Raw genomic sequence first — 25,430 nt, forward strand, 5'->3', positions numbered from 1 at the left:
AATAACTTTTCAATATTATTTATACCGGTACGAGTCAAGAATAGTGTACAGATATATAGCTATATACTATATAGTGTATATATAGGTATATACTATCCTTGGGTACGAGTAGGTCTAGTCTATCCTATACGGTACGTGTAGGCTAACTGAAGCATGGATGAAGTCTGGGATGGTTAGTTATCAGCTTTTAAAATGTCATTTCAGGTATTTTAATTTGTGTTTCTCATACGGTAATGTTTAAAAATTATTTCATTGTTACAAAAATACATTTTAAATCAATTATACGACTTGTGTACTCAAGTATCTTGATAGAATGAAGAAACAAAATGGCGGCTGAGAATCGTTTGTTCACTTTTGTACAGTCACTGTCAAAAGTAAAAATAAAATATTCTGGCAAATAGACAACATTGCAAAGCGAGAGAGAGATAGTACTATATGTTTTGTTGTATGATAGAAAAGGACAACAACAGTATTGTCAATCGTACACTGCCATTATAATGTGGACTTCACTATAGTAGGTAGGTACCCTTTTAAATGAAAAGAGAATCTTCACTGTTGATTCCATCACGCACATCTTATTATTATATAAAGAGCTTATATTTACAAATTTTTGTCAAGATAACCACCGCCCTATTGCTACTCTACTAATATCCTTATATTCAATTTAAATTTATTAGGCCAAAATTTCTAAATTTCCTATCATGTCCTAAATCTTTCATTTTGAACCACTTTTGATAAGATTTTTGAATGCTAGTCGTTCTTTTTAACAAAAAGTGATTTTGTCTTGAAAAAATGTTTGATCTTGAACAAAAATGAATCAATAAAATGTTTATCAATTTATTATAAATATATATTTGGGAGGCAATGATCACATCTCTTGATTACCATAATTATTGCTTTTTAGCTTTTGATGATAATAATAATAATAATCCTGATGAGTAGCCTAAACATTTTCACTTTTATTGTCCTACTATAAGGCTACGATTCAAAGTTAGGATGAAAACTTTAGAAGAAAATAGTTAGGCTAATATATATATAAATAAAGAATTTGAAATCACTGTGAAATAATTGGAAATCACAATGAAACCATTAAAGTTCATTAGATTTTGGTAGAAGTTACATTATTGTTTTACAAGTAAATTTTATAAAATAAAATTGATATCCAAAAACAACATTTAACGTTCTTTCTTACTCACAGTTTTCATGAAATGGGAAAATACGACCTACCTGCTCAGATTGATTATATTCTGGATAAAACTCGAGCAGAGAAATTATATTACATTGGATACAGTATGGGAACAACCGCGTTTTATACAATGATGTCGATCAAACCAAAATATAATTCGAAATTTAAAGGTATGATAAGTCTGGCACCAATATCGTTCCTGAATAATGTCAAAGGAATTATGATTCGTGTCATAAAATATTTCAGCAGTTTCATCACTGTAAGTAAAAATTTATTAAATACTTTTATCGGCGCAATCCCTATAGTCTATGTAAAATAAGTTGTGACTTGGCCCTCCATCTGAAGAAATTACAGGGTTGCCAAATCGTGTGAAATTGCAAATTTCTCAAATTTCCAATTCAACGTCAGAATTGGATGTAGAATATCATCCCCGATATCCTAGTAGTGCTAAAAAAGTTTCAGGGTTGGAGGATTTAATGGAAATTCAACTTTAATGATAAAATTGGAAACATCGCGAAGATTTGTTTTTCTTTTGAATATCACTTCTCTCAGAATCATGAAGCGTCATAATGTGTAATAATTTATTCATATTAAATTAACTGAGAGAATGCTCCGTTAATTTGATATAGGCCATTCAGCCGCTTTCCTTGACTTTGAAACTCCTGAGAGGCCAAAATACGATTTTCCGAGTACGTTTGACAATTATTGGAAAAATAATTTCAATTATTTCTGAGAAACTTCCTCGCTTTCACCACTTACTTATCTTTTGAAACAAAAAAGTTTACAGCATGTTGTAAATTTCATGTTTTCTGCTCGAAATTTCTCGACATTGACGAACATAATCATTAATTAGAAAATAACTATAGGTCGGATAGAAATTATCCAGACACCAATAGAAAGGAGACATTCTCTCCGTTAATTTGATATAACATTATTACGCATCACGACGCCCCATGGTTCTAAGAGAAGTGATATTCAAAAGAAAAACAAATCTTTGCAATGTTTCCAATTTCATCATAAAAGCTAAATTTCCTTTTAATCCTTTAACCCTGAAACGTTTTTAGCACTACTAGGATATCGGGGATGATATTCTACATCTAATTCTGACGTTGAATTAAAAATTTTAGAAAGTTGCAATTTTACACAAATTGCCACCTTGTAATTTCTTCAGATGGAGGGCCAAGTCAAAACTCATTTTACACAGACTATAATTTTAAATCTTCAATGAATAGCTGTAGTAATCAAACAAATACTAACTTACACCTCGAATATATTGGTGTTTGTGATTTTACTGTAAATAATACTCCAGAATGAGTTTCTTTCAATTATATATTTCTTAACAAAAATTTGATTATATTGTGAGATGTTTTAGAACAGCAGAAGAACTATGCCTTCAAAGCTGTTCATCACAAAATTTTCAATAATCCTTACTTGAAATTTGTTCCATTGGAACAATATTAAAATTCAATAATATAGAGTTCCATTGACAAGACACTTTTGGTTTCTTAAAGCTTTCTTGAATGGCACTAAATGATTATATTCCAAATAAGGTATTAATCCGAACATTATCCAGCTTTCAATTGAGCATTAATACTCATACAAGTTCCACATTCATCATATAAAAAGTATAGCAAAATTTCTCCCAGACAAAAGTAGAGGTTGAAAATATGGCAAAGGAAAAAGTAGAGGCTAAAAATATGGCAAAGGAAAAATTATTAGCAGCATACGGTACTCCTCTACTATCCAATTTCAATTTGTACGACGAACTACAAATGTACCTATTCGTAGAATGGAGTATATAATGTTTCATTTTTTTCAGTTTACTTGCTTAAGCTTTTGAGAATTTGTTCTCTGCTATTATAGATAGAAACAATACCAATATTACATTGTATTATTTGAGATAAAAACAGTTTTGGGGTTATTCTGTTGATTTTCTCACAATCATTAATTTGATTGTGAAATTGAATGAATAAATGAATTTCAAATTTGCAGATGTTTATATTATATGGCATCATTTCCCTTATTCATTATAAACTATTCCAATGTTATTAATCAACATTTTAATTGTTTTTAACATTTAACAACATCAACATCCAATGCTTTTGATTACTTACTCAAATATTTATAAGTGTGTATGTGAATTCATTTGTAAAAGCATATTTTATGATATATTTTCAATGTTCTGCTATTTATTTATTCATGTACGGTAATTTAGGCACTGTTATTTCAATTGAAGTATACGCTTTCATAATAAATATTGATACATATTTGTTCTTGTCAAATTTTCAGTCTGTCCTGAAGCTATTCAATATTCGTATTGTTTTCAAGCATCCAATTACCTTTAATAATAACAACATCTGTGATTATCCAATTATTGAAAAAATCTGTGTAGCTTTCATCAGTTCAATTTGTGGATTCGATGGTGGACAGTATGATAAGGTATGTGACGAATCTTACACTTAATGACCAATCAATTCCTTATAGTAGCCTATATTCTTTTACAAATTATTTTAAATTTATTGTCATTATAAAACATTGCCGTGCTACCAATTTTTCCTAAATCGGCTGGATAGCATTTCACACCTATTAACCTAAGGAAATTTATCGGCTCCAACGTGATAGATTCTTGATAAATTATGAATGGATCTATCGCCTATGAATGAGAAATCCAATTTTCAGAGCAAATGAACTTATAATCTTCAGATGAATTTTGGCAATATACTACATAAATACACAAAGAACAATATATAACAAGCCTAAGCATTTAAAGTTACTACGAGCTAAGTACTTATCCAGATTACAGTTGAAAAACAGTGGCTATTGGCTTGTATACACACAAATCAATAAACAGACAAAATAGAACACTATAAACTGATTAAAACTCAAATTAAAACATTAATAAATTCACTTAAATAGAAAATTATTTAGAGAGCACAAAGTTACAACACACATCAGCCAGCCATGTTTCAGAGAGAAGAAAGAACGCACAGGAAAAAAGCAAAGCTTCTAGACACCTCAACGTTATGGACACGTCACCAAAAAATTATAAATTACAAGTTTAGAATTCACATTTTATATTTGTTCTCAATAAAACTTTATTTTGAAACTATTATTTTAAATTTTTATATATCATCTCTATTTAAATAAACCATTTATCTATTAATTCTGTTAACCCAGCCTCGGTGACACCATGGAACAATGCAACAATCATTTATGATAAAAAATTCTCAGTCAAAAAGTTTGTCCGTATATCGATGACTCTGATATTTACTATAAAGTTTCATAGATCTCGAATTGAAGATTCGATTCCAATGTGAGAAAAAATGTAATATTACAAATACCCCCCTCTTGACATAAAAAAATTTTAGTGTTTGAAAATTGTTGAAATTAAATTTGTGAACAGTAACAATTTTTTCTATAAAAACATCACATGTCAACTATAATTGAAAATTATTATAAAAATTCATCAATAGCATTTGTTATATGTTTCCAAACAATATTTCAAAGTATAGAATATCAAAATTACTTTTGATTTAGCTTTATAATTTAAAGGAAAATATCTCAACAGAAAGTTTAATATGTAAAGAATGTTTTTTTTTTTTTTTTTTTTTTTAAATTGCACATAAATTTAATAGATAGAAAATTTAATTTTTTATTGCATAAAAAAAATTTAGTATGTTGAATAAAAAAAAAATTATTATTATTTTTTTTAAAATGAATTGATGAATTGTTACATTTAATTTTCACAGAAAAATTTCAATAAATCAAAAAATGTTCCTTTCTTTCACTATTGACACGGTTGATTTTATTGATGCACATTTTGGAAAACAGTCCGTTAAGGCACTCAGTATGATTTTCAGTTAAGTGTGACTCCAGTGTGATGACGTTAGTGTTGGGCTGATCCGAATACTCGTAGTGTTGGGCTGATCTGGATGCACGTAGTGTTGGGCTGATACTTGTAGTCGACTGATGCATATCAAACTCGATACAGGTGACATCTCAGTTAGCATTGCCTCATGCTTGTAGTGGACGGCTGCATACCAAACTCGATACAGAGTCACGTAAATTTTTTATCATATTTGTAATTATACAATGTACATTTCAGGCTTGAAATGACAAGGTAATTCGTTTTTTGGAAAAGAGATAGACGCTGCATACAGGATTAATTTAGGTGAGGATTAATTTAGGTAAGGTTTGGTTTTTTGATATTTTCAGCTTTCAAGGTTTAGAGTTCTGCATACAGGATTAATTTAGGAGAGGATTTTTTGAATCAATTCTAACATGATACTGTGACTGTTATTCTGAATTCAAAGTTGTGAATGTGAACATGGATGGCAATTACCTCCAGGTAATGTAGTAGTGTTGAAGTTTGAGATACAAAGTCAGCAATAAGCGTTGGCATTGTTATTGGCGTATGCTTTGGTGTCGGCATTGGCATCGGCGTTGATATTGGCATTGGCATTAGCATTGGTGCAGGCATTGGCATTGGCGCAGGCATCGGCGTAGATTTTGGCATTGGCATCAGCATTGGTGCAGGCATTGGCATTGGCGCAGGCATCGGCATAGATTTTGGCATTGGCATCAGCATTGGCGCAGGCATTGGCATCGGCGCAGGCATCGGCGTTGGCATCAGCATTGGCGCAGGCATTGATTTTGGCGTAGTTATTGGTGATGATATTGGTGTTGACATCGGCGTAGTTATTAGTGTAGGCATCAGCGTAGATTTTGGCATTGGCATCAGCATTGGCGCAGGCATTGGCATCGGCGCAGGCATCGGCATAGATATTGGCGTTGGCATCAGCACAGGCATCGGCGTAGATTTTGGCGTAGTTATTGGTGTTGATATTGGTGTTGATATTGGTGTTGACATTGGCGTAGTTATTAGTGTAGGCATCAGCGTAGATTTTGGCGTAGTTATTGGTGTAGATATTGGCGTAGTTATTGGTGTAGGCATCAGCGTAGATTTTGGCATAGTTATTGGTGTAGATATTGGTGTCAGCATAGATATTGGTGTAGATATTGGCGTAGATGAGTCACACTTGTTCGAAAATCACCCAAATGTTCTTAACACTCTTCATGGTGTTCACTTGTTGCTGATTTCGAGATTCACATGATAATTATTTCAATGTTAATGTCTGTGCTGTACCTGTTATCTTAAAATGCTTATAAACTGAAAAGAAAAATTTTGATTAGGCTATCAATACAATCTAATACACATGATAATTATGTCTAAGTATATAATCAATATAAAATCGAAATTTGTTAACATCTTATTATACAGTCAGCAATACATAAATTGTGAAATATGGAGATATCAATTATAAATTTCAATATAAAAAAAAATTTCATTTATTCACTGTTCAAATATTTTATAAAAAGCAAATTATTCAATATTATTAATCATCGTTTGTTGGATACTATAGTTTATTTCGACTTTTCAATGTTCTAAACACAAACTACATTTCATGACAAAACTTCACTATCAATCATTAAACAAGAAATCATTCAAAACATCAATAATATTTTGCTTCAAAGGCAATCAATATTCATAAGTAATCATCTGCATCTATGGCAATCAACATTATTAATCATTATTTTGCATCTATGGCAATCAACATTATTAATCAACACAAAAAATATTATCTCATTACTGCCTCTCTAAGTCATAACCTTCTGGTCATTTCTTCTTTAGGCAATAATGGTTTTCCATCTCAAAAAACAATCACATACCAGCAAAATTCTAATCAACAAACCCCACTAAAAATTCTACATACACTCCAGCATCCATTTCAAACGATAATCAATCATATCAAAATTTATAGAACAAACAGTTTTAAAATTTTGAAAAAGATATCAATTACAAAAACTTTAGAAAAATTTTAACCTTTAACTCATTTCAATTGATAATATAACACAACGTTTTTATTCAATGAAAACATTATTATTCAAGTTAACTTTCATTAATACATCACATATATATGGCTACACAGTTCATTAATACTTTCAAATTTTAAAGTTTATTTATTATAACAAAAGAATTTATACATAAGAATAGATTTCAGCATGTTCTAAATTGAACCATTCATTTTTTTAAAATAATTTATAATTTAAAGACTGTATAATAAATATAAACATTTCAAGATTACAATACAAAGATGATCAAGATGAATAATGGGTAAATAAGTTCCCTAAAAAAATACAAACAAGAGGAAAAGAAAACTGGGTAAATAAATTCCCTAAAACAATGTACACAAAATTGATACACTTCACATAAGTGATACATGATGAAAAAATATATCACAAGCACACAATTCTTTACACTACAATGGATAGATTTTAGAAAAGTTAAGTTTTATCAACAATTTAAAGATTAGGAAAATAAGCTACTATTTTAACTTCTAATATTATTTCAGAAGAATACAAATTTAAATGACTATGGACAAGATTGGTTAAGATATGCATCATAGAAGAATTTTACTGAACATTACACAAAGACAGGAAAGAATCGAAATTTGAAAAGATTAAGGGCCAAGAAAAATAGGCTACAGGAAAGAAAAAAGACACAATTATGGACTCTTACCATACGTAGTATTTACGGTCACTGCTATTCTGAATCCCGGCATGACACAGGATTCCTAATCATTGTGTGCTGGGGAATACCCTTTCATCATGTGATTCACAGTCATCATCTTGTAAATAAGCAACTTGAAACAACCTTTGAATACTTACACATCAATGGTGACTTTGTGTTTTGTTTTCTTCAAGAACATAATTTTATTCATGGGTTCATTTGTTTCAACAAAGCCATTTTGCTTACAAAAGTTAGTCATGTTCACTTGAGAATGCATTGCATACACCTTTTCAATTCTCAGTTGAAAGTTGAACTCATCAACTTGACTCAAAGCAACATTCATTTTGTTTACATTGTTCCTAACCTCCACAGAAACCTGTCTCATGTAATCATTCACTTTGTTTATAGTTTTCCTAACCTTCAATGTAGCAATATTACTTTTATGATAGTTGACTTTCAGTGAAGACAACTCCCTACCTACTTCTTTACTCAATTCTACTATTCATTAGGGTTGACTTTTTCAACAACAGTAACTAGGCCTACATTGTCAGAAACTTGAATGAGTTGATCTTGTATCTTAACACTACTATTATCATGCTTCAATTTGTTTTCATCTTCATGATTATCACTCAATGTTTCATGTACATCTTTCAATAGAAGGTTTATACTAACCTGCTCTAGTCTTATGCTAGCAAATTCTTGCTTCATATCATCAAACCTAGCATTTTGCTCATCAAACCTAGCATTTTGCTCTTGTTTAAAATTATCAAATCTTTGTGTTAGGAATGCTATAAGATTTATATCATTTTTAATGTTTGCCATTTTGTAATATGCACTGATATCTATTCATTAAAACTTGATCTCTCTTGAACCGACCTCCCATTCAGCAGTATACCATTCATAACCTATCAAGATATCTATCCTACCAATAATTTTTCATAACCAGGGATTTCATGGTGTACCATTTGGGACATATTGATTTTGTAATTCGGTCCCACCACAGGGGTAACATTTGCTGTGCAACCAATTTTTCCTAAATCGGCTGAATAGCATTTCACACCTATTAACCTAAGGAAATTTATCGGCTCCAACGTAATAGATTCTTGATAAATTATGAATGGATCTATCGCCTATGAATGAGAAATCCAATTTTCAGAGCAAATGAACTTATAATCTTCAGATGAATTTTGGCAATATACTACATAAATACACAAAGAACAATATATTACAAGCCTAAGCATTTAAAGTTACTACGAGCTAAGTACTTATCCAGATTACAGTTGAAAAACAGTGGCTATTGGCTTGGATACACACAAATCAATAAACAGACAAAATAGAACACTATAAACTGATTAAAACTCAAATTAAAACATTAATAAATTCACTTAAATAGAAAATTATTTAGAGAGCAGAAAGTTACAACACACATCAGCCAGCCATGTTTCAGAGAGAAGAAAGAACACACAGGAAAAAAGCAAAGCTTCTAGACACCTCAACGTTACGGACACGTCACCAAAAAATTATAAATTACAAGTTTAGAATTCACATTTTATATTTGTTCTCAATAAAACTTTATTTTGAAACTATTATTTTAAATTTTTATATATCATCTCTATTTAAATAAACCATTTATCTATTAATTCTGTTAACCCAGCCTCGGTGACACCATGGAACAATGCAACAATCATTTACGATAAAAAATTCTCAGTCAAAAAGTTTGTCCGTATATCGATGACTCTGATATTTCCTATAAAGTTTCATAGATCTCGAATTGAAGATTCGATTCCAATGTGAGAAAAAATGTAATATTACAACATATAGAATTTCAGTTTTCAACATTCTGCCTTCATCAACAAAAACCAACAGGGTTAAATGAAATTATATAATAAAAAGTGATTAGATCATGTTAATCTATTAAACAAGACAGTGATAATTGATTACAATATAGCCCGATTGCATGTGCATCAATTAAATTTGACCGTGTTAACTGCTGATTAAAAAGTTCATCCGACTCTCTCAATGATTCTTGTGGCAATTGACTGTAATTTGAATCATTAATTTCAATAGATTTTCGTGCAGAAGGGAGTATATTAGTCGCAGTATAAAAGAAAGTTTAGTAGGATGAATCATTGAAAAACATTATATCATAAAATCCTAATAGTTAAACTTAATTTCTTAAACATGGTGACTATGGATTTTCTCTAACTGGAAAGGTCCCCAAACAATTTTGTTCAAAATTGTTTGAAAAAATCAAAATGTTAAAGTTCACTCTGAAAAGAAGTGATTGTATAACCTTCGTTCTCTCTTGAAAAATCATTTTTTTGCCAGAGGTAATGCCCTAATGAACAACCATGGACCTGTATGAGAGGGATAATAATGAAAGATGAATGGACCTACTGTTCTAGTATCAATTTCAACTACTGTCAGCACTAATTGAGTGGGATGCATTTACAACTAATGTTGACAATTTAAAAGGGAATCTCAATATAGATTGGTGTCAAAAGCCACCGGGAAGTTCATTTACCTAAGTAAAAAAGGTTTGATAAAAAACGCCCAATTTAATAAACCAAAATCGATAAATGTCTGTCTTTTCTCATTCCATATCAATAATTGTTTTCAATCGAAAAAAGATTGCATAATATCAATATCAGTTCATACTACATACATACAGTTCATACATATTCTAAATATGCACATTTTTTACTTTCTCCTCAATAATTCATATTATTATGATTTTTCAGTAATAATTAATTATTGTGTGTTTCTAGGAGATGGTTTCACGGTATTTGGCCATCACACCAGTCGGAACTTCCTGGAAAGTTGCTCAACATTATTTCCAACTTATGGAAAGTAAGAAGCTTTATAGCCTACACTATATTAATAAGAGGAATTTCATGTTTCTTCTTCCAATGTTTCTCCTGTTTCTCAACTGCAAGAAAAATATCACACTATGTCGGAATTTGTACTTTTATTCTCGTTCTTGATTAAAACTTACATGATTTCAACTATTTTGCTGTCTATTATATTAGTATAGTTTTCAATTTTCCCGGTTTTGAAATGAAGTTTTCATATTTTTCCAGACTTTCAACTTATTTCTCAAACATCAGCCTATTTGATTTTAACATTTTTGTAGTTTATTTTTGTTAAGTTCGAAATTTCTTCAAATGTCTGTGTTGTAGTGAAGGTTTTCCAATTTTCTCCAATACTCCACTTTCTTTTCAATTAATACTTGATTTCAAGTTTTTAGTTGTTTATTTAGCAGGGGTGCCCAAAGGGGGAAGGAAAGACGTGAACTATTTTACGCAAGCAGGGTGCCTTATTATTTCCAGTGTAGGCCTACTGAATTCGGTATGTAAAGGCTTCATTTGGCTTTCATCCCTTATTTCAGTATAGTTGAGAGTTTTCTATTTTGATTTCACTAAATTTCTCTATTGGAATCTGTTTTTCACTCAATTTTAGTTTGTTTCAATTTTTTCTCATTTTCAGGTGGAGCTTTTCGTCAATTTGACTATGGATCACCCAAAAATCAACGATTATATGGACAAGAAGTGCCACCTGACTATGATCTAGAAAAATTCAAGGTGACAGTAGCTTTGATACAAGGAAAAAATGACTATCTCTCTGTATTTGAGGTAATCATGTTTATTTATCGATTAAGTGATTTTCATTAGTTTTATTATTTGAAAAATCATCACTTTTTGAGAAAAATTATTCTTGATTTCATAAATTTGGCACACATTTTTTATCAGATATCGGGAGATTAGGCCTATATTAACAGTGAGAGAAGATGAGGAGATGTCAAACTACATAAACATTAATTATTATGAGGAGATGTCAGGGATGTCTATTAACAGTAACATTGAATTTCAGATTTATTTTGATCACCCTCTGAAAATTAACTCATAAATCTATTCTATATCTGGATGTGATGAAATACTATCAAATTCATTTGTATTTAAAAAATATATATTCTGAATTTCAAATTTTTCCAGGATGCTAGGAAATTGCTGGACCAGCTTGGCAGTTACATAAGAATTCATATTAAACTTGGAAATTCGCAATTTTCACATGCCGACTTCATGTGGGCAAAGGATGTGGATACCATACTGTTCCCAACAATTCTACATTCATTGGATATAATGGGAAATTCCACTGTACCAAGCTACAATTTACCAGAAAATTCTAACGATTATAGTATTAGAGTGTACAATGTTTCAAGCAGAACCCATCTGGACTAAAATTATATTCAGTTCACTTGATATTTGATATATTCTTCATATTGTAATTCGTAGAAGTCATTGTTTATTCATTTTCAATTTAAGACTAAGCAAGAAATTTTACAACCCCATAATCCCGAATGATGTGAAATTTGGGAAACATTACAACAAGATTGTGGAGAATACAATATACATCGGTAATAATAATAATCATATTTATTTATTGACTAGCTGGTACAGTAATCCGTGTTTTGCACCGGGATAAAAATTGTGTTTTAAAATTCAAAACCCTTATGTCCTGTTCTTTAGTTATTCAATCTTAGGAAAGTGAAGATAATTTTTCAACTTTTGGAGTGAATAATCACCAACTCAAATGAATATGAGCTTTTGAGTAACTATTCAATTTTGAATAAAACATTTTCATCAGATGATTTTTCAAATAATATTTGTAAATCTATAGAATTATAAACTACCCCCTGGGTTGGAGAACTCGCTCAAGAGCTTACTGTTGTATTGTAATCTTTGAAACCAGCAACTTTTAATTATACAGAGTTGGTGAAAATTGTGAAAACAGCTAAATATTTCTTTCACAAGTATAATTTGACAGGAGGTATCATTGAGGATCCTATTTTTGAAAAAATAAAAATTACTTCGATGCTTCAACATTTTTGTCCCTCATTTGAATCCAAACTCATTTTTTCAAATGAGAAGGTGGTCATGATTAATACATGATTTCGATACAGAGTTCCAAGAGAAAATAATAATAATGACGAAAACCACTCATTAATACTTACCCGTATCAGTTTGTTTATGTGAAAGTTATGAATTATTTTGTATATTAACCAGCTGAAATCATCTGTCAGCGCATAAGGTCTGTCTATGTAATAGCTACCGTACCAAGTTGCTACCAAATAGCCTTAACTGATGTTATGAATGAATGAATGGAAAACTGATGTAACTGCATGTAATGAATTCTTCAGCTGACTAAATAATAATAAATCAAAACCATTTTTTTCTTATGCACACTCAATGTAATCTGTTGTATCCTAAAAAAGGACGAAAGAGTGAGTAAATTATTTGTTATCCAACGAACATGACCTGTAAAAAGGTTCAAAGAATACGTGTTCAAAATTTGAAGTTGTTTCATCAATTCTTTTTAAAGATTTTGTAGAACATACAAACAGACGGACTACGACTTTGGTCTTCAGTAAATCAAAAGTGAGAACTCACTAACGCTCGTTCAATAGTTTTGGAGAAGCAATAATAAATTGTTGAAAACTAATAAATTGGCTTACCTTGACTTTGATTATGATCTATAATCATACTTTTCAATATTGGAACTACCAAATTAGTTATATTTTTTATTGTTTCTCATAAAATCAGCTAGTAGGCCTATAGAATTCTATTGAATTTCAATCTATTTGAATCTATTGATTGAATGCCTCATTTCAAGTTAAGCCATGTGTAGTAGGTACTATAATACCCAGAAAAAAATTGATTGAAAATAACAATGTTGTAACTCTTCTACAATCATCTATTAAATCTGTACCTAATCCTAATCATAAATAAACCTTCAAATAAAAATATAGTTCTGTTTTACTGTTACCCATTAAATCTAAAATTCAGTTCACATGTCTTATCTAAATTCAGAAAGGTTCCATCACTGAATTGAATTCAAGATGAAAAGTAAGACAATAGGACAGTAAACAATGAAATACATTTTTCTACAAGTAATATCCTATCAACTAAGAAAACTTTAGAAATCAGGCTTGGAGTATAATATTTATCATATCAAGTATTATATGTTGGTATATTTTCTCACCTAAAAACAAATAATGCAGGGTGTTTGTAGTTTAATATTATTTAGTTTTCTATTCACGGGTGAATTTATCATTTCAACCAACGCTATTTTATCTTTAGTATTCACAACTCCAGAAATTCCAAAAACGGTAAGTAATCAAATATTCAGACATATTAGAATTTAATTCATTAGGAACTTAGACAACCTTTCCTAGCGATAATTTGTTCTTCTGATAAATTCACTTATATTTACGTTTATTATTTATTAATTAATTTATTGATACAATAACAAACCATTGGCTGTAGATAAATAGATATAGGTCTGAATATATTCCGATATTTTCAAATCTTAATTAATGATGAGAATGATAATATGAGAGAGTGAAATTTTGACATAAATATGCCACAAAATCAATGTAGGTACTGTAATTGAATTCGATTTTAATGAATCTGTAACTATTCACACTAAATTATAGACAAACAATAGAGCTTGCAATCTTTGTTCTTTGTATAGTACTTATTTGAGAGTTCAACTTTAAAAACTTGTTCAAAATCAATTCTTATACTTATTTGCACTACATTAAACAATAATTTAATAAGGACCAAATCCAACACTAGCCTTCTCATACCTAAAAAGGTCAATAATATGAGGTCATCATATTATATTATTAGCCCAACACATCCATAATAGGTACTATTATGTGGAGTGAAATTGTATACTATGCCTATTTATTGAAATAAATTCATCATAATTATTATAATGAATTATTGTAAGAATATATTTCGTCAATTTTTTTCCATTAGCCAACCAACAGGTATCCTATAATTTAATTACAGAATGAATTGATAGCCGAAGCTGGATATAATTTTGAAATTCATAATGTCACAACAAACGACGGTTTTATAATAAATATTTTCCGAATATTACCAAAAAGCACAGAGGATCGCAAAAAAGAAAGACCTGTTGTAATTATCCAACATGGAATCATGTGCAGCTCATCAGATTGGGTTTATCTCGGCAAGGAGCGTGGTCTTGGTAAGGAAATGCTTCTATCCTCATTATTTCAAACTTATCCTTCTTTCATTAGGTACTAGAACTTATAACTACCTATACCTATAGGTTCTTGAAGGAATTATGAAATATTATAATACTAATTTAAACAGGAAACACACAATACAGATAGATTAAAAACACTTGGAGACTTTTTTTTTATTATTCAACTTACCGTATTATTTATTAGAAACTTATTATTTTTCGGAAATGTTCGGTGGCTTCGCCAACCTTTGCCAACCGTCTGCAGTTGTAGTGAGTGCGCCGTGCGGTGTTTTGTTGTTTAATTTGAATTCCAACTGTCAACACCACAGAGTACGTAGTAAATATGAATGGAGGAAAAGGATTACAGATTGAGGGGGCGCCATTATGGGTTACGAGTGGGAGATTTCAAATTTGAGTGGATTATGGATAAGGAAAGAGATGGATTATGAATTTATAATATTTCAAAGTTTGGTTGAAAGGAGTTCATAGATTATTAATCATCATAAGAGGTAACAGGAAGGTTTGGAAATGTGGACAGCTAAGTAGGAAGTTCAGGTGGTCTACACATGACACATGAAGGGAGAAGAAAATTCACTAGAAGATCATTTTGTAGCACTTAACAGAAAACACCTTTCAGTTTTATAATACTATAATTTAAACAGAAAACACACCATATGATAGATTAAAAACACTCAGAAACACATTATTTTTCCGAAATGTCATAAGTAGCTATAGGCTATCATCTAAAATTATCAGTAAAATCAGTTATTAATATACCCTATCGTAAATATGATAGGAGAGAGTTACCTTACTTGAAAATTTTACTGAAAGTAGGCTACATTATTTTATACGTTATTTACAATAATTTGAAAAATCTCTTACATCTGAAATCTCGAAATGTTAAGATATTTTGGAAAGTAGTGAATTGAAAACTTTAAAAATCATAAGAACGGATTATTTATCACCAATCGAAGGAGAAGTTTGATCCTCTATGGGATAGTAGTTGACCGAGCGAAGTGAGGTCTAGCATTCAAGTCGACGGTTTGGCATTTCTCTTAATGTTTAAATGTTTATATGTTGCGCATTTACGGCGAAACGCGGTAATGGATTTGCATGAAATTTGACAGGTATGTTCCTTTTTAAATTGCGCGTCGACGTTATATACAAAGTTTTTGGAAATTTTGCATTCCAAGGATAATATAAAAGAAAAGAGGAGCCTTCTTTCATACGCCAATATTAGACTAAAAATCAAACTATAGAATTATTCATCATGAATCAGCTGTCTAGTGGACTATAATACTACCCGTTCAAAAACATCGAAAATTTACCTTTCCATCAACGTTATAGACAGTTGCAGCCAGATAACAGCGCTCACACTCACATTCCGGGACGACACGTCACGGTACGATAGGACAGAAAGCTCTATATTTATTCAGGATTTTTTTCTAAACATTTTAAATTGATAAATAATTTATTAATTTTTGAGAAAACATAGCAACAGGTAATTTAACTTACTGAGCGCGAGGTCTACTGTTCACAGAACTACTAGTTTTAGTGATGTTCAAAATTAACAATGCACGATAAAATATCTAACTATTTCAATTAACTATTATAATAACTATTATTACTATTATATTAACTATTTGTAATTTTTCAGGATTTGCTCTTACAGATTTAGGCTATGACGTTTGGTTGTCGAATTTTCGTGGTAACCTCTATGGAAGGAGCACTGTTAACGCCTCTGTTTCATTTGATTATAGGTAAATTAGTTTATTCTGTTTTATTATTTATGATGTAATTTAGGCTACTATCTACATTGAACATATAACTGAAGAAGATTATTATAAAAATATCACATGGTAATTTATTGTAAGGGAGTAATGGTTTACTACTGTCTCATTCCCAGTGCATTTTTTTGGTGATCTGCTTATTTTATTTCAGCTATTTTTAGATTTTTTTGTATTTGCTTGGTTATTACAATTCAGTGTTTGCCATGTATCTCATCAGATCTGGAAATCTAAGGAAAGCTATAAGGTAGTGTACTCGAATATCAGATATACCTCCTCCTCCTCCTTCTTCTTCTTCTTCTTCTTCTTTTCTTCTTCTTCTTCTTCTTCTTCTTCTTCTTCTTCTTCTTCTTCATCTTCATCATGTTCTTCTTGACTGGATCAGTTCTTTAGCTACTGGAAATTATATTGTGACGTCTATCGCTTTTCAAGTTAAATAACAAAAAAAAATATTTATTCAATTTATTTATAGCTTCCATGAAGTATCCCAGTACGATCTGCCTGCTATAATTGACTTCATACTGAAAAACACTGGTTCGAATAAATTGACCTACATCGGTCATAGTATGGGTACCACTGCTTTCTACGTTCTGATGGCCACAAAACCCGAGTATAATTCGAAAGTAACTGGAATGATAAGCCTGTCACCAGTGTCCTTCATGAAGCATGTCAGAGGAGTTACAATCCGAGTCGTTAAAATATTGAGTAGTATTATAGCTGTGAGTATTTTCTCACTTAGACATTTTTATTTATTTGCTTTTAGTTACTATACCGGTACCGTATGAAAAAAAACTAGAACTTGAACCTGTACAAGCAGTACCATATAGTATAGTTCCTATACTATATATTCCCGTACGGTACAATATATCATAAATTCCCGTACAATGTAGCATACATTCCCGTACAATATAGCATACATTCACGTACAATGTAGCATACATTCCCGTAGTATTCAATATAGGTCCATAAAATATGGTAGTATATATGTTCCCCTAGAAATATAGTACGGTAGTAGTGGTAGTAAATAACCCGTACCACTACCAGCAAATATTCAAGTAAACAATAATACTAGTAGTTCTGGGAACAGTAAACCTCGCGCAGTTATAAACCGCAGCCTCATCTTATACTGTCCATCAGAGTAAATCCTGTCTGTATGTCGTGTCGGCGAAATATCTGTGTGAAAACGGCTAATGACTATTCGGGTTGGTGTATCAAAAATGCTAACATCAAAAGCGAATCTCTTTCAAGACATACTGGCAACAGGACAGCCCAAGTTCAAAGCAGAGAAAATTCGAGAGACAATACTATGTTATTTTAGTATTAATTGCATGTGTTATTGCACGCAATCAATAGTTCATTTAATAGTGCATAAAAATTGCATCCAATGAGGCATGCAATTTATAGTCTACACAGCAGCTGATTTTTTACCAAGTTACATTGAGATATTGAATTGCATGCGTCATGGCATGCAATTTATAATCAACTCGACAGCTAATTTATGATGAATAATTCTATAGTCTGATTTTTACTCTAATCTTGACGTATGAAGGAGGCTCCTTTTTCCTTTTATATTATCCTTGAAATGCAAAATTTCTAAAAACCTTGTATATACGTTGACACGCAATTTAAAAAGGAGCATACCTGTCAAATTTATGTTTGACTATTATTACCGCATTTCGCTGTAATTTCGCAACATATAAAGATTCAAACATTAAGAGAAATGCCAAACCGTTGACTTGAATCTTAGACCTCACTTCACTTGGCCAATTATTGAATAGAAACTACTGGGAAGGGGCATAACCACTTATTTATTAAGATGCTTTCATTTGAAATTTCAAAAGATAAATTTTGTATATTGTAGAAAGTGGTTTTGACAATCGTATTCAATGTCGTAAATATAATATCTACTTACCTACTACAATATCACCGTACCTTCACCAAAACAAAGAAAGTCAGATTATGATTATTTAAAAGCACACATTTTTTGCAATTTGAGAAAATAGATAGGTAAGGCTAATCTCTGCAATTAAGAAGAATGTGAGAATAATTTTATTAGTACTGTAATGTAATATTTTAAAATATTGCAGATGATACTGAAACTGTACAGAGTGAAAATTTTATTGCCAGAGCCCACCTCCGTGTTTGGTCGTAACTTCTATGAAATTCCGATAATAGGATGGATTTCCTACTTCGTTTTGGGTACTTTAGGTGGACACAATAAGGGACAGTATGATGCGGCAAGTGAAATTTTCTAATTTTATTTAATAACATTAATCAATAATTTATGTATGATAAACTATTCATCATTAATTTGAAAATAACTCACTAGAATAAGCACTCATCAATTAATTTTTCATCATTTCTCATACACTTTTACCATAGAGCAAGCAATAATAGGCTGAATCACAAATATCGATTGTGCAGATGATACTGGGTTTATATTTTAAATAATGTGACATATATATGACCCAAATTATAGTTTACAATTGGTACATTTTAGTCCTATCTAATTATAAATTTTGTTCATTGTCTAGCACAATATTCAACTTCCAAATGTGTGCATCAAAATGATCAAAACAAATCAAATTTGGCATTGAAGCTTTCAAATTGTTTCTCTCTCGTAAATCTACTTTTTGAATTAATTTCATTGTATTTTGATTCTTCAATGTTGTTTTTTTAAATTCTTCAATGTTGTTTTCCATCACGAACTGCTTATTATTAAATCACTTTTTGCTTTTTAAACTCTTCAATGTTGTCTTTTAAATTGTAGGATTCAGTTACCCGTTACTTTAAAATAACTCCTACAGGAACCGCCTTCAAAGTCATGCAGCATTACTTTCAATTCATGGATAGTGAGTATATTTTGCACTTTTATTCGCTTTATTAAAACTCATTAATTTTATGGGCTATCAGTATCAGGAATCAGAGCTTCATAATAAATTTTCCTTATAAGACTGAAGACAACAGAATATTTATCTATTTATTGATACATAGGCAACTATATATGAATGCTATTCATTATATGCCTGAAGCATAGCAAATATAGATGTTAATGGTACAACTTCTACATTCAGAAATGTATTACTGTGATCTATATTTAAGCTCAAATGAAAATGAATATGTAGCCTTCATAAAAAAAACACTTTTTTGCACTCAGGGGACCTTGAAACGTATAGAAATTTGGAAATTGGGGTACCTTAATTTTTTTCGGAAAACAATACTTTCCTTACCTATGGTAATAGGGCAAGGAAAGTAATAACTTTTTGATTTTTGCATGTTCAACAGAACTATAGCTACGGTACTATCAGTAAAATAATCAAAATTGGATTATTCAACTATGAATGACAATGAGGCAAAATTACATGAGAAAAATTTAGCTTTCTGATCCTTATTTTAACATGAGCATGGATAAATTGGATACATATATATACAATCATAATTATATCTAACATAAAACTTCAACTGAGTTGTGGTCGATGTTGTAGAAACGTTCCATGATGAAATAAAAACACAGATGTTGTCAGTTTTCTACACTTTAATTAAAGTGTAGAAAACTGACAACATCTATGTGTTTTTATTTCATCATATCTAACATACATTTCTGTTTCAACTTCTAACGTGAAGGCTATGGAAAAATTCCGATGAGCTATGTCAGATGAGTCAATTGTACGGTACCTAATAATTTTTGAGATGTATTTGTATTTATTTATTATTCATTTCAATCAATACTTAAAAAAATAAATAAGTTTAATGTGATCAAAAATTTGAATATTGAGGTCTTTTGTATTTTACATTATGATTGATTAGCCTATCACATGAGATTCTAGAACTTTTAGAATTGTTTTGCATTTTTTATCCTATTTGAAATATTTTCCTTTTCAGGTGGCAGATTCTGCCAGTATGATTATGGCGAATCGAGAAATGAAGAGTTATATGGACAGGCTACTCCTCCTGACTATAATCTGAAAAATGTGAAAGTTCCAATTATTTTGATTCAGGGGAAAAATGATTATCTAACTGCACAAGAGGTGACGATTAATCACTATTTTCTACTTCCTTAACTGGAATAATTGTAAAATTAGGGAGGTTATGGGGTAGAACATAGTCATCATAGCTAGGTTGGTTCTAGGATGTGAAGTACCGTATATGCAGAAGTGTAGTATAAGGAGCAAATATAAAATATGTCTTCCCTTATTTTGTGGTGGTAAGCAGGAGCACTTGAAAAAGTCTGTGATTTACTGAATCAGATAATTAAGTTCAAGTAATTGGGAACATTTATAACGAAAATAAATCACAATCTACTCTATAACAAGCGTCAACCATTGTTCAAATATATGCCGTTTCCCATTCAATACATATCAACTCCAAATATTGATGTTAATGTTTGTAAAATTCCAAAGTTTAATTATTTCAAATTGTTCAGTGAATTAACATATAATTCTCCAAAATACTGTACAAATCAAACCTGCACGTGTAGACCTACCGGGTCACTAGATGAAATATGTGATTTGATCCAACTAAACTTTTGCAGTGTTAGTTTAACGAGAGTATTGTGTGAAATTGTGAGAGATTTGCTAAAGAATACTTTTTAAAAAGATCTGATTAATTTTTCCAGGACGTTGATACTTTGGAGAAAAGTCTTGAAGGAACATCAGTTTCAAGAATCTACATAGAAGATCCTAATTTCACTCATTTGGACTTTTTGTGGTCAAAAGACATCAAAGAGCTGCTTCATACAAAGATTATCAGTGCATTGAAGACATTCAAATGAATTCTAACTATTAATATTATGTAGATGTTCCAAATTTTTCCAAGATTTCAGAAATTCTGTTGGCGTCTCCCAATCAGCGTAGAAGGTATATATATGATTTGTACCCACTCGTATGTGAATGAAATAGATTAATCAATGAAATTAATAAAAACAATATATTGTTCTTATTAATTTTAATGAAGAAGCCCATACGATTGAAGTGCTTTTATTAATCAATAAATATACAAGTAAATTGCTTTAAAATTTCAAAAATACTTCAAGATAGACCTATTCAAATTTTCTTAAGTTTTGGGAGAATTCAAAATCACACTGTCTTACTCTCATTTTTTCCACCCTATTGAACTATAATTGAGAAAATATAATAAACTCATTGTATAGCCTACATATGTGTTTTACCACTACTAAATTTCTTCATTCTCTTAGATTCTACAGATTTTGTTTTTCGTCTCATGCATGATCTGTAGAGCACTTGCACACATGCATCCATGTTATCATATACCCTAAAATCTATGATGTATAAGATGACAGTAGATTTACTGAAACGTGTGGAATTTACTGCGCTGGGGAAAATGCTGGGTTCTATAACGTAATTTTTTTATGCCCAGGAAACATAAAAAATAAAATAATTATGTTGTCAAAATCACGTGGATGATCTTCATCAGAATTGAAAATTCTCGGCGAAAAAATGGGTTTGATCAATCTCGAACCCGCAACCTTCCATTTACCGGTATCAATTACGTATTACGATACGCCACGGAATCACTTGGAGAAATCTCTGTTTAGTTGAGCTGTCATAATTAGTGAACTTTGAGTTATCAAACTTTATCAATTAACAAAATTTTGATTATCAAGTTGAAATCGATTGATAATTAAGTATGGAAATAGGTCAAACCATCCTTGGTAAATTTAGAATCTCAATGTATAGTAAATCGTTCATTTGTTGATAAGTAGTGATAATGACGTCGTCAATCGAGTACTTCCCTAAGCCGCACATGTACAGGTACTTCCTATGCCGCTCCTGTATAGCCTAAGCCAATTCCTTTCTATAAAATATTATATGGGATGGGATAATCATCGAATAATTATGTGGAAGCCTATTGATATTATCAATCAGGCGAATACAGTGATGCGAGGTAGTCCATTCAAGGAAGGGTTATAGAGGGAAAAATTTGGATGACAATTTTTAACCCGCAGTTCTATTTAGGGTAGTTAAATGGGATTAAGGATTCAGTGATGACAAAAAGGTTAAAATTGCAGCAGCGTGAAGGCGAACGCACTCAACAGCACACAGATGAAGAAAGAATCCATCTTCATGTGTTTGAATGATGCAAAGCACACAGACGTCCGTCTGTCTCCATACGTCTGCATACTCAAGTTTGATTTTTATCTTCGTCTGTCTGCTGCTGTGTGCGTTCGCCTTGAAAGGAAATTAACTGTATCCTCTGGAGATCTTTTACTGGAGATGGATAGATGTGCTACATCATGTGAGTTGATATTATTGAAAAATAAAATCTTTGATAGCATTTCGAATGCACCACTGCAATTCGCATGACAGTGATAACTATAGAGAAAAGATCACTATTGTCTCTGTTGATGATGACAATTTCAATGTTTTGAAGTTTGGAATTGTCCTACATCCATCATGGGTCATTGTCGCCATCATGGGATTTAAAAAAAAAATTGAAGTTGTCTGATATTGATGATTTGTCAGTCTTGAGGCATCATTATTCAGAAGTGACGACTCTGTATCCACGGTGTTACCTTTGAAGGGGCCGCTTTCCGAGCTCGGGATTCAGCTAAATTCTAGACTTTAAACAGCTGGATTCAGAAAATTGGCTTTCCGAAATGGGGCTTAGTCATAGTTTTTATGATAATATTTATCTTCCCATTTCTATAATATTGGAAACGTTTTTCCTTTATGAAATGGAACATTCCTAAATAATTTAGAATAGCTGAAACTATTCCCTCTTCATTCCATTTTGTGTTCAATTTTCTAGTTTTTCGAAATTTAATTTAAACATGTACTAAGACTACGCCATTTTCTCGATATCTAGAGGTGCGTTACAGACTTTCGTTCTGCTCCGCAATCGAACGTCACTCGAGCAGATCGATTTATGATTGACCGGGGAGCAAGAGTGAAACGCAAGAAGAGCTAACATCTCCTGTAACGTTCATAATCGGAGCGAGTGTGGGGCGTATGTGGAGCGATTGCAGGGTGAGTGCGGAGCGAGTTGGAGGCATGTATATCTGTAAGCACCTTTAGAGTCGATATCTCTAAAAATAGCTGAGATACAGAGTTCGTTCGCGTGGTAAAATTTAGCCTTATTTTGTATTATGAAATAAATGATTGGGTGAACTTTAGTATTACAAGCTTAGAACTTATATTCTCTTAATTGGTTTACTTTTGATATATAAATTGACTTATTCTTATTCAATAAAGTATTTCTTATACCCTTTCAAGACTTGTGCAAGTTTTTTGTATTAATCTCTTAATATTTAAAACCTTTCCGACAAGCTATATTTTATTTTTATTTCACTCGAAGCACTGAGGGCGCCCTATTTTTATTTCAACTATTTTTTTTTCACTCACGTGCTGAATTTTTATAAGTTGCTGGCGGCGATCCGAAATTCCTGGTAGTCCTGGATTGTTGGTGGCCGAAGTCGTCTCTTCCAAGGGATTAAATAAATATTTGGATGACTTTTGCTTTAAAACAGCATCACAAAGTCTTATAGAAAATTGATAATTAGATTAAAACTCTAAGTCTTTAAAATGTACAATGAAGGGTATTGTGCTCTACAAATTTTGGTGACATTCCATGGTGGTGTTTGGCAGGCAAGTGGGCAAGTTCTCCCTTTCTTTTCACAATTTTCATTTCCGACTTGCAAATTTACATAAAATTTGAATAATTTGCTACTATGCCATTTAAAGGTTCAAATAGTTCGTGCCAATCTATTAAATTATTACTTATGTCACATATCTGATATTTTATCTGTCTTCAGGCCATATCCAATACATAAACTGAACATTAAACATTTATAAAATCTCATCATTTTTAGAAATTATATAATACATTTGGATCGGCTCACTATTGCCGCCCATCGATTACTACCATTTGATGGTTCATGCAAATTTGTTACAGTATACATGCGCCTACGAACATCCTACTTCCTTAATACATTAATTTATTTTTATTTTGGGTTTTAAGTACATTTTTTACATGCAATACAATTTTATAATGTTTATAGGTTGTTTCTCACTTTATAACAATTAGCCATGTGCTTTTTTAGTTCCTCTAGTTGCATACCATTTAGTTACAATAAATTTCTGCCAAGGTGTCTGGCTAGATTTTACGTTATGCGACTCAATCGATCATTATGTCGCCGATCAATAGATATTTTACGCCTAACCTCAAATTTTCAATATTCTATATAATATTATATAAGTAGCAAATTATTCCCATTTATATTCGGCCGTTCTAAATTTAGCCATGATACCTGATATTATCTAATCTTTAAAAACGTTATCGCATTTGGCGATACTAGACTATTATTCCACTTCAGACCTATAAATTTCTTTCAAATAGGGATTTTATTTACCCATCAGATTTTGATACGTTACACAAGTTGAAATCGATTGATAATTGAGTATGGAAATAGGTCTATAACCATCCTTGATAAATTTAGAATCTCAATGTATAGTAAATCAGTTCATTTGTTGATAAGTAGTGATAATGACGTTGTCAATCGAGTAGGTACTTCCTAAGCCGCACATGTACAGGTACTTCCTATGCCGCTCCTGTATAAGCCAATCCCTCCCTATAAAATATTATATGGGATGAGATCATCAAATAATTATGTGGAAGCCTATTGATATTATCAATCAGGCAAATACAGTGATGCGAGGTAGTCCATTCAAGGAAGGGTTATAGAGGGAAAAATTTGGATGACAATTTTTAACCTGCAGTTCTATTTAGGGTAGTTAAATAGGATTAAGGTGGATTAATAGGATTCAGTGATGACAAAAAGGTTAAAATTGCAGCAGCGTGAAGGCGAACGCACTCA

General features: G+C 31.2%; 1 protein-coding gene across 2 annotated transcripts in view; it reads left to right on the plus strand.

Moving 5' to 3' along the window:
- Positions 1 to 21,750, plus strand: part of LOC111062921 (lipase 1) — a 31,140-nt gene extending 9,390 nt beyond the window's left edge. For both annotated transcript variants that reach the window (XM_039438986.1, XM_039438987.1), the window contains 11 exons: positions 1,199 to 1,445; positions 3,476 to 3,625; positions 10,526 to 10,607; positions 11,244 to 11,389; positions 14,612 to 14,810; positions 16,468 to 16,570; positions 17,070 to 17,316; positions 18,685 to 18,834; positions 19,368 to 19,449; positions 20,480 to 20,625; positions 21,213 to 21,750. In XM_039438986.1, coding sequence (XP_039294920.1) covers positions 1,199 to 1,445; positions 3,476 to 3,625; positions 10,526 to 10,607; positions 11,244 to 11,389; positions 14,612 to 14,810; positions 16,468 to 16,570; positions 17,070 to 17,316; positions 18,685 to 18,834; positions 19,368 to 19,449; positions 20,480 to 20,625; positions 21,213 to 21,368 — 1,708 coding nt within the window. In that variant the 3' untranslated portion in view covers positions 21,369 to 21,750. The remainder of the gene's footprint in view (positions 1 to 1,198; positions 1,446 to 3,475; positions 3,626 to 10,525; positions 10,608 to 11,243; positions 11,390 to 14,611; positions 14,811 to 16,467; positions 16,571 to 17,069; positions 17,317 to 18,684; positions 18,835 to 19,367; positions 19,450 to 20,479; positions 20,626 to 21,212) is intronic.
- Positions 21,751 to 25,430: the final 3,680 nt, after the last annotated feature.

Source organism: Nilaparvata lugens, chromosome 12 (assembly GCF_014356525.2).
Source record: "Nilaparvata lugens isolate BPH chromosome 12, ASM1435652v1, whole genome shotgun sequence".
NCBI classification, from domain to species: domain Eukaryota; kingdom Metazoa; phylum Arthropoda; class Insecta; order Hemiptera; family Delphacidae; genus Nilaparvata; species Nilaparvata lugens.